Source organism: Dermacentor albipictus, chromosome 7 (assembly GCF_038994185.2).
Source record: "Dermacentor albipictus isolate Rhodes 1998 colony chromosome 7, USDA_Dalb.pri_finalv2, whole genome shotgun sequence".
In the NCBI taxonomy this organism is placed as follows: domain Eukaryota; kingdom Metazoa; phylum Arthropoda; class Arachnida; order Ixodida; family Ixodidae; genus Dermacentor; species Dermacentor albipictus.
The window spans coordinates 60,891,399-60,902,313 of record NC_091827.1 but is presented as its reverse complement, the minus strand read 5'-3'; the positions used below and the strand labels follow the sequence as shown (position 1 = coordinate 60,902,313).

Here is a 10,915-nt window from a genome sequence, read left to right as displayed (position 1 = left end):
ATATCACAATTATGTGAATTGCATGTAATGGCACATCTAGATTGGATAAAATTGATATGTTACACATCAATCTAAAGAAATTTAATAATACACACAACGTACACATACAACCATAGTACAAAACTTAAGGAATTTACATAGGATATAAATTGACATATCTAACTTATCCGCTTTGAATGATCTAAGGGTGCCGTTTAGGGAACCACGATATCTGTTCTTGATGCAGAGTTGTTAATTTGCAAACTTCGTGCTTCTATTTCTTTGAACTATCGATTTTTTCAAAATTCGTTTAACAAAATTGAGACCCTAAGTCGAAATTCCGCTTCCAACAGTCACTACAATTTAACATTTTCTCTCAAATGTAACGAATTTCATTAAATTGGTCAAAGCGTTCTCTCAGAAAAGCGTTTCTGCGTTTTACATATATTTGAATAGGCCTCAATGGTGTTAGACCCGAGCTAAAGCTCTCTCTTAAAGGTTATATTATTACGGATTCTTTGCCGCTGACGCATCGCAACGGATGTTTCCGGCGCCCTTTTACGCCTCTTGGGTTTAGTAGCTGTGGCGACAATGATACCTGCCTTCTTCATCGAGCGTTGCTATTGCTACAATCATGGCAGAGGCGAATGGGCGCCAAATATTTCATCATTGCGGTTCATGGGCTGCTTATGTTGGGATGCTGCAAGCAAGAACGTACGGAAATGGTAGTGCGCCGAAATTTTCTTACGCAACACCGGCGTGCGACTATTCAATACTGGTATACCGTTACCTTGAGTTAGTTTCGCCAACAGCGAAGCTTTCGTCACAGCCAAGCGCTTACACTCCCTTTTTGAACCGCATCGGTGTTATGCATCCAGAGGATGCCAGCAGCGCGGCTCCATTAATCTGGGTGCAGACAGAAACAAATGGTTATCCTGCTACAAACTAGTGCCGGGAAAAGGTAGCGTGAACGACTATCTCGAAAATAGCCGAAACAAGCGTAGATTTGTTTTCGAAAATATTTTATTAAAAAAGAAAACATCAGCCGTGCACAAATGTTTTTGCAGATGTGTGTATACGCGAACAACTCATAAATCACAGAGAGCGAAGCTGTATAATAGAGTCCTGATAATTTTTTTTTCGAAGTCCTTGGTGCCTGGCTGGCCCGTAGCCGATATCTACCCAAGACTGCGCGAAAGTCTTTCACTCTATTCATTGGAATTATTTCACAATAGGTGAGTGTTTCCGAACACCCACTAGATCCTAGCTCACTGCTACTATAGCGCCCGCTTTATCAGAGGCGTGTTTCTATGTAACACGCAGGCTACACGGCACCGGCTCTGTTCTGTACAAAGCACGTGTGCCACTGCACGCAATGCCCGCCTGTGGAACCAGAATGCCGAATACACGGAAACGCGTTGCCGCTGCCACCAGTGCCACTCAAAAACCACCAGGAAACTCTCATACACGCCTTAGCTGTAAAGTATGTGCACTACTAATAATAATAATCAATTGTTAATATACAAAAGGCACAACATGCGATCGATGCAGTTCGAAACAGTTCTGTCACGCGGTGCGGTCAAGTACAGTTGACGACCAAGTTTGTTTTTGCTTGGCTACGGACGACGCTTGCCACTCGGCCACGTCCATGGCCACGTTGCAGGCGCTGTAGAGGACCACCAAGATGGGAACCATGGGGAGAGGAAAACCTGGAAGAGACAAAAAAGGAACCTTGTTAAAACAACGACAGTTTGGGTAGCTTTTAAACGAAGTAAACGAAAATAAGAAGAGACCAAGTCTTGCGCAGCGGCGCATGAATTTCAACAGCGGCTCGGCTGCAGGGCATACTCGGTTGCTTTAGCCTTACGCCCGGTGTTTCTGGTGGACGTAAGTATTTTAAAATCCGATCAAAGTTCTGATACCAACCGCCACAGTACTGCGATCGAGGGGCCTCGCGTTTTTTATCAACAGAGAGTACGCCAAGCGTGTGGGACCATCAGCCATAACGCCAAGCCTTTCAGATGCCGGTGGGGCACGTATAGTAGAGAAATTACTTTGCGGCACTAGAGGCAGATGTCCCGCAAAAAATAAAAATAAAAAGAAGGGTATGCAAGCCACAGGTTCCTCGGCAAAAAAAAAAAAAAAAAACCTGCAACGGGTCAGTCGGGTCAGTCGGGTCAGTCGGGGGTGAGCGACCCTGTGGCTTCTGTGTTTGTGTCGCTAGGACGACGGTCCACGTGTCAGTGGGTACGCGCAGGGGTCCATGGGCTTCTGAGTTTGTGCAAATGGGGCGACTGGGTACGAGGCATTGGGTATGTGCAGTGGGTATGTGCCCCTGGCGGATTCGCGTTCGTGCCACTGGGGTCACTGGGTACATACCATTGGGTAGCGGCAATAGATATGTGCCTCAATGGCGTGTGGCTTTTGCCATAGGGGTACTCACAAACGTGTCGACATTGCGCAGCAGCAGATATCCTGGTGACTAAACCTGAAGACCTCGTCGGTATCGTCTTAGCGAACGTGGAAGTCATATTATTGCTAATGCGAAAATTCCCCCCCCCCCCCACCCCACCCCCATTAAGATGCATCTCAAGAACACACATTTACCTTGTCAGTAGCAAACACCAGTTTGGACCATATATTTGCCTTTAACCAGCTGGTCAACAATATTGTCGACCCGCTATATCTCGCTTAGTTTTCAGAGAAACCCTTTCATAATTCGTTTGCTATGTATTTGAACAATAACAAGAACAATTAAACCAATGAAACCAGGTCTTTCTTATCTTGCCATTAAAACGGTGAAGGAACTGCTTGCATATCAGTATTTGACAGCGGATAACCAATAATTGCTGGCCGAAGGTTTCTGAGAGGTGTTCGAAAAAACGCTGTGGTTAGCAGGTACAAAATACTTCGTTGTGTACGGGAACACGCGAGAACCCTTCGCAACGAACCCATAGTTCACTGACTGGGAATCGCAGCATGGCTAAGATATCCATGGCGTTGTTAGCGTCATTTTTTCTCAATGCCGCTCCTTTAATTCCACCATGGCCGACGAGACTAACGTGGCCGCTTTGTTAATTCTGTTTGCTTTGACCATGGGTAGTGCCCATGCCGGGTGAACATATTAAAATTTTACGAAATTATTGAAGACCACGTGGCACAGATAGCATAATTCCACACCTCGGGCAGAACAGTCAAATATGCGCACATTACTTGGACGAGAAATGGAAGCACACAATAAACTGCTAATTGATGAAAATGGACTAATTAGCTCCTTCATCAATTACTCCTCGGCACGTATTGAGATTTACGATATCTAGCCAATTAGATTACAATAATTGTGCCTGTAATCTACCTGTAATAAGGCTGTCTGGGAGAGGTGACATCTTAAAATTATTTGGAACTCAGTAATGATCACCTAGTACCGATATTGCCCATTTGTATCCCGTTGGCGCAAGTTTTCCACTAAGGGAAACATAACGTCCCCTGAATTTTTTTTATGCGCCGACAGATCTACTGTATTACGCTTATGCACCATGTGTTACTCATCGTCATGAAGTTTCTCACAATATTACCTAGAGGGAAATCTGGCGCTGCGGCGCTGTGGTATGCATGGGAATGCCGGTATATCGTGGCTTCGATATGGCACCATTCTAGGAGAGCCAGCACACATTGAAGACGTGTGTGGCTAGCGATCTTCCGTCTGTCACAATGCTTCATTTCCTGCTGAAACAGCATGCAAAAAGCTGTTTTGGCTTTGTTATTAGACAAAAACGATGTTTTTTTTAAATCATGACCCCTTGTCATTGGTTGTGGAATTAAACGGAACCCAAAAAGTATTAACGGGCAGCTAAAATTGGCGGCCAGACGACAAGGTTCGCGCTCGCTTTGGAACAGTTTGTAGTCTATTATTGCTTTTCTTTGCTTGATTATGGACAGCACTTCAGTCAACATAATTGAAAGATGTAAAATGGGTGCAGGAGAACCTTTTCATGAAAATTTCAGTTTAATTACGCATTATCTGTGCAGCCATATACAGGTTTTGGATGAAGTCTTTCCCAACACTAGCCAACACAGACCTCGCATACCGATATACTGTCATTCCCATAACGGCACCGCGCCCGTTGGACAACTCCCATACGCGGTGGCGCCAGACTTCCATCTAATTAACATTGTGCGAAACGCTATGCTCCTCGTGTGTCTCTACCGTTAGCCCAGTATTCCAGAGGTATCTTTCAAATCACATTGTTTCTTGGATTTCTGTGCTTGTGTTGACTGCTTTGGGCCTGATCCGAATTGTAGTTTTCTAAATGAATGTTCCGTCCTTTTTCTCACTTTTATTTAGCAACGACAAGTATATTCTACCTTGACATAAATTTCTCTGTAGCACTTAGTCCTCAAATACGTCGCCCTGTGTAGTCTAGAAGGGTGGCTACAGTTATTGTCGTTACTTCGAACAGCAAGCATGGCCGAAATCGATATCGTGGCGTGGTTTGGCACTGTCTGAAACTAACACGCACATTCGTTCTATTGTGGTGAACCTTGTGGTGAAGCATTTGTTAGGGAAAATCTACCGTGATGGACACCGTATTTATGAGCCAGAAGTTTGCAATTGCGGATAAAGTCTGGTACGTCCTCTCGTTACTCGATAATTTTAACGTCCCCAAAGCAATACTGGGGATATCAGCTACACAGAAGGCAAGGATGTGGATTAATTTTAATTATCATGCGTTCTTTAACATGAATCTAAATTGAAGCAGACGTGCGTCTTTTGCTTTTTTGTCACCATCGCAGTGCACCCGCTGCAGCAGCCAATCCAATCCGCGACCTCGTGCTTAGTAGCGGAACTTTACGGGCACTGCGTGAACCACAATGGCGTCTGGTGGCGAGAACGATGCTCATCAAGCGAGGAAAGGCAGCTCGGCACATTTGTAACAGGTGTGCCACAGTTTAATAATCCTGAAAACTGGCAACAAAATAAGGCATTAAAAAAAAGCAAGAGACGTTCGGACTCCCATACGGAAGCCGTGTTAATTCACGAGTTTGTGAACTACGTTCGTGTATTGGAGCTGGAACGTCTCCTCTTCATTTTGTACGCTTATTTTTGTGGTCGATGTCCTTTATTACTAAACTGTGGTAAGCCTGTTATCATGTCCCGAGCTGCCACTCCTCGCATGCGGCGAAACGATCATCCCCTGACCACACGAGTTTTCGTCAAACCTCTGATTTCAAGGGGCTTACCGGTTAGGACTCTTCTCAAGATGACGAGGCATGTGTCCAGCTCTGCCAAGTGGAAGAGACAGGCGCAGATGGTGAGCAGGAAGTGCGGGGATCCCAGCAAGGCCCTGGCCACTCGCATTCGCTCAGGTGACGCCAGGTAGCGGCTCTGAGCCAGCAGTGAATGTAAACGCCAAATGCATGCGCTTGAGGTTCATTTCATATAGAACCCTACATTTACTGATTCTGCGACAAATGGACGAAGTGACGCTGACAGTATTGTGGGTATTTATAGACACCTGGCCAGTAGGTATTCCCAAAATGCGCGTATAGATTTTAAAGCGAAACCTCATCTAATCCTCCTTTACCACCAACGTGCACTACGAAGCTGACCTTAATTCTCCCCCTTCGCAACTCGTCAACCCTCCTTAAGAAATCCTCAACCCTCCTTAAGTCCATTAGCTTTCAAATTCTTGTGCCCCACTTCTAACGTAATTCCAGCATAGCAAGAAAGCACCCCAAGATTGTCGTGTCCTGCAAAGGAACACGTTGCACGCCCTGCGCAAAATAAAATCTGCGGCAATAATGCCATTCGTCGAAGATGTTCGGTTGAAAATTATCCGCTGGGGCAGCTGGTGCTGCATTATTAAGTCTGTGGAGGAAACAGGTAATTCTTGCGACTTCACGAAACTTCATGCACATTCCATATTTTCAGAGAACTCATTTCCACTTTAAAGCTAAACTTTTTTTCGATGGTAAGTGCTACAACAATCGCACCTCGTTCGCACAGTGGTTGGACGATATACGCAATCACATTTTCTTCACGTGGACTCCTTAAAGAGAAGCGTTGTATGAAAACCCGGACTGGTAGTGTTTAAAACTACGCATATCCTACCATTTCACCTCTTTCTTAAGAAATCGTTTCATTCTTGTCGAACAAAACAAGGTTCGCAATTTCCTTTATTACTGTAGCGACGCCGACGACATTCGTGTGGCGTCACAAAATTTATAGCGTAATGGCTTCAATGTAGGTGTTTTTCGGGAAAATATGAGTAGTAAACACGCGCTTCTCATTACTTTCCAATAAAAGCTACAAATTTTTCTCTACAAACAATCAAGTAAGCGCTGGTAAAGCGCCACAAAAATCAGTAATTAGCGCCCAGCACGAACAGAACAGTGTAGTGCTGAGATCTGTGCAGACAACGCGAGAAATTAGCGAAGCTGCCAGGAGACTACTGTGGGGCACACGTACAGTCGGCATTAGAAGCTTACGGACTGGGGTATCTAAGAAAACGCCGAATTTCCGCGAAAGTTGTTACCGTAGCAAGTGAAAACATATTCACCATGTTGTTCTAATATAGCCCAGTACAAGCTACAAATGCGAATACCAGAATGCCTGCAAAGGCTGGGAAAATATAAAGCTTATTTTGCATCCTTCGTTCTAGAAACTTTCGGCACCAAGTGTAAGCTAGTGAACTATATGTTGATATCTCGCAAAAAAAAAGCATAATACAATATCAGTTCAGTTATTTTAACCATGTGCACCAATCGACGCATTGCAGTATCGTCTATTATTTTATTGTTGTTGGTACATTTTTTTCCACTTGATTCTTACATTTCTTCGGGGCGTGATTTCCGCTTTTGTTATATGCCTCTTAGGAACTATGATGTCTCTGTTAACTGAAGGGTCCGTGAAGCCTTTGCGCGAGCTGTGATTCTTCCTTCTACATACATACACCGCTTTTGAAACAAACACTTGTAGAATTTTCCGCGATTCGTCTGTATTGTTTCCGCCGTCCAATCATTGTCGTGCGTTGTACGCGTAGCTAACGCGGAATACCAACACAGCGAAACCTACGCCATTCACGAAGCCCAGCACGACCTCTTGCGTTGCGTTGTCACAACGACGCGTGTATACGCGCCATACCTCGAAGTTCTTGATGGGCGTCCACTTCCTCGCCTCTATGGTGATCACCTCGAGTGCTATGCCGAGCACGCTGAGCGCGCACCATACACCGTCACTCGTGAACATGCTGTGCCAGACCCAGGTGAAGGTGAAGGCCACCGCCGTGCCCAGCAGCAACCGGAGAGCTCTGCGACGGCCACCTACGATCGGCTCGTAGATGTAGCTGCGGGCACAGACGACACAGTTATAGCAACGAGCGGGATAAGAGATTATGCGGCATCTAGCACTGCGAAGCTACGTGAGATATCTGAAGTAGACTACACCGCGTACACCGAATACACCGTTGCATGCAGGAGCAGGGGTGGCCATCATTCCGGCATTTTCCACTATCTACGGCTTTCCGTTCCATAATCGCGCCATGTGTTTCCAGCTTCAGTCTACTACATCTTACACTATTCTTTTCAAGCGAAGCCTCTATTGGCTCACAAGTGGCGTTGTCATGGTCGTGCGAAGAAAAACCCAGTTGCTCCTGGAGCAGAGCAGCTACGGGAAAGGTTGGTTTGATGAGTTAACAGCAGCGCCGGCGCCATAGCTTGAGTCGTTAGCAAGGATTCCAGACGCGTAGGCACCCTTAGGCCACGCGCGCAACCAATCACAGTCGTTTCGCTCCCGCAAAGGAGGGAAAGGGCAGAAAACGGTGTCGCGCGTGCTACGCCGGATTCGTTTCCGTTCAATTCAGTATCGAAAAACGGATGGGACAGCCACACGTTTTGCGTTGCCCTGAGGAACGGGCAACCTTCGAGGAGTGGCGGTGAGAACTCGCCCGTGAAAGGGCTCACCATCGGTACGGCCGGCCGAGCCAAGACAATCCGACAGCAACAAGGGGCGCTATTCTGGACATTCCGCCATTTTCTTCGGAGCGTGACGTAGGCGCGACGCAAACAAAATGGCGCTGGTGGCCCGGTTTTGCTTACGTAACGTGACGCCAACTTGACGTTTCGCCTAAGAAACTGAAATGAAGGCACTGAATGTAGCGTTATCGGTAAAGCAAAAGAGTTTTCCTCCGCAGTAAAAATAAAGCAGCTATCTCAAAGCGTATGATTATTCTGTCGAAAACGCTTCTCGCTTCCGTCGTCTGCTGCGTACAAGCCGTCGTCTGCTTCAGTAGCTCGGATGCGTGTCCCTGGAAAATGGAATGAGTCATCGCATGTTCGTGCCAACGCGCTTGTTTTCTTTCTTGAGACAACATACGCGAACTACCAGTGGTGATGCGCGCACGTTCTAGGCCACGTTATCGCTATTTCGTGAAACGCAAGTGACTCAGCCCGACTCGGCTGGCTTAGAAACGGCCGAATATCACCGATAGCGTTGCGCGCGCCAGAGATATCCACTAGAGCGACGCAAGCGCCGGCGCTGCCATCTCTTGTTCATTTCGCTGGTTACTCGCACCGCGGGAGGAAACTTCAAGGCGCCGCCTTGCGTACATTTCTTTTTGTAAGTTAGAAAAAGGCCGTTGTCATAACTTTTGATTGTGCGAAAAGGCATTAATCTCGATTACAATACAAATGCAGCAGTGAAAAGTGGACAACATTGCTGAAAGTTTGCTATATTCAACCAATATTATTTCGTATTTAGGCGTTCTTTTAAAAAACGATGGCCCAAAACACAAATGCCAACACCACCCGAGAGCGATGCAAATACTATGAGCATGCGTTATGAACAAAAGATTTTCGCGGCGCCAAACGACGGGGAAAATGTGGCGATACGCATTCCTCTCGGCTGCCATTGCATATGGCTGCCCATTAGCATAATTCGCGCGGCTCGTCACAGCAAAAATTATGGCGGAAAATCTCAGCAATGGCGGCCCTGCGCAACGTCACGCATCGTCAAAATGACGTTTACGAAACAGCCCTTCCTGTGACGCTCCTCATGAGATATTCCTTTAGCCAATCAGCAAGCTGGCATGGCGCATATCTTGAATCGCCACCACATATTCGCGCAATTGCAGATGCATTGCACTGGCTTCTGCACGCTACCGCTCACATTCTTTTTGAAGCGCTAACATCACAATATATCTGCCAAGGACCAAAAAAATGTATTAGTCCATAACATTTGCAGCTCCACGTCACGTTTCGTCATCTTGATGAAAACGCAAAATTGCATTTTGCAATACTTCCGCTTCCCGGCACAAATTTCAAAACACGTGATCTTTCGACAGCCAATCAGAGAGTAAACATGGCGGTTAATGGCGGCCGTGCAGCCGCCATGCGTGTCCAGAATAGAGCCCAAGAAGAAGAATCCGAGCTGACAGAGCGGAAGGCCGAATTGATCCCGTACTGTTGCCTGTGGGTTACATAAGCGTGACGAAGGTCAGTTGCACGCCGGACAAGCTTCGTTTAAGGTGGATGCACACGCGAGGGCAAAATCCCGCCTGCTCCGCGGACAACATAGTGACGTCATCACTTGAATCCGTGCAGCCGAGTTAGGTCGCATTCCCACAGCCGGAGCGCCGTTTGCGGAATCCGCGTGCTTACTCTCGGCGCCAACGCCACGCACGTTGCCAAATTGCTTGGTACGAGTGCGCATTCCAAGATAGAGAGCTATCGGAGGCGGCGTCTGTCCGCGTTGGCTGTTCTACTCGAAGTGAGTGAAGACGGCTAGGTGAAGGCTTTAAAAAGAGAACGATTATGCTGGAGGAAACCACGGATGTCGAAGAATACGCTTTGTGTTCAGAGCTTGCTTTGTGAAGATCTTCGAGTGTGATCCGGACGAATACAAGCGCCTACTGCGCGTCAGCAGCACCCAGTTTTTCGAACTTCTGGCCGGCGTTCAACATACAATCGAGCGGCAAGAAACCATCGTGAGATCATCTGTGCCAGCGAAGACACGGCTTCAAATCACTCTTCGCTTTCTCGCTGCAGGTAAGCACTAGCGTTTGCTTCAATTTGAAGTACCAAGTGTCACTTTTCATGAGGCGCGCTGACTTTTAAAGCAAAGGCATCCCCCAGCTTTCTCGACTGTGACTGCTGCCGCTCTCTTGGGAAGCGCGCGCTTCACGTCGCGTGTAATGTGCGCGTGCACTTATTTCCGTTAGCCCGTGGACGCAGGAATAAAACGAAAAAAAAGAACCAAACCACTCTTTAGCGTCCTAGATTTCTGTGTAGTGTGTACAATGACAAACACATCTTCGTTGTGACGTGAATGCCCTTACCTCTCGCAATGAACAGTTCGTGTATTGCGGCGCAGATATAGCAAATGCTACGGCGAATCAATAGTACTAAATTGTTTTGACCGGCACGGCGCATGAACATCGTATAAGCATGTTGCATAAGAATGTTGGAAGTATGGTGAAACAAAGACAACTGTGTGTATGGAATTTAGTTTCATAGCATGAAAATAGCAGCTTTATAAGAAATCCGCTTTACACAGATTCCAGTGTGAATATCAGATGTGCATATTTTATTCGAATGCGGAGTTCTGTCTTTCTTTGTTATTTTTTAGCGTAACCAACAATTTCTTGTTTTTCTTTTTTTATTAGGAGAAACGCACTACTCCTTAAGCAGACAGTTCAGGGAGGACACTGAACTGTGAACCAGCTCATAAAAGAGACATGTGTGGCAATCTACCTGGAGCTGAAAGACGAATTCTTGAAGACCCCCAAGATTGACGGATAGTGGTCTAGAGCCATGCAAGACATCAAAGAAAACTGGCAGTTCCCCAATTGTATTGGTGTGATAGATGGAAAGCATGTGTGCATCATCAAGCCAAATATTCAGGCTCTTTGTATTTATACTACAATAAAACCTTCAGCAT

The 10,915-nt window shown here is 46.3% G+C and overlaps 1 protein-coding gene across 1 annotated transcript in view; it reads right to left on the bottom strand.

The window, feature by feature from the left end:
• Positions 1 to 984: 984 nt before the first annotated feature.
• The window catches only part of LOC135904779 (protein-cysteine N-palmitoyltransferase Rasp-like), a 37,615-nt gene continuing 27,684 nt past the window's right edge, over positions 985 to 10,915 (bottom strand). Inside the window, exons 10-12 of the mRNA XM_065435759.2 lie at positions 7,124 to 7,325; positions 5,221 to 5,365; positions 985 to 1,688 (exon numbers count right to left, since the gene is read on the bottom strand). Of these exons, the coding sequence (XP_065291831.2) occupies positions 1,546 to 1,688; positions 5,221 to 5,365; positions 7,124 to 7,325 (490 nt within the window). The 3' untranslated portion in view covers positions 985 to 1,545. The remainder of the gene's footprint in view (positions 1,689 to 5,220; positions 5,366 to 7,123; positions 7,326 to 10,915) is intronic.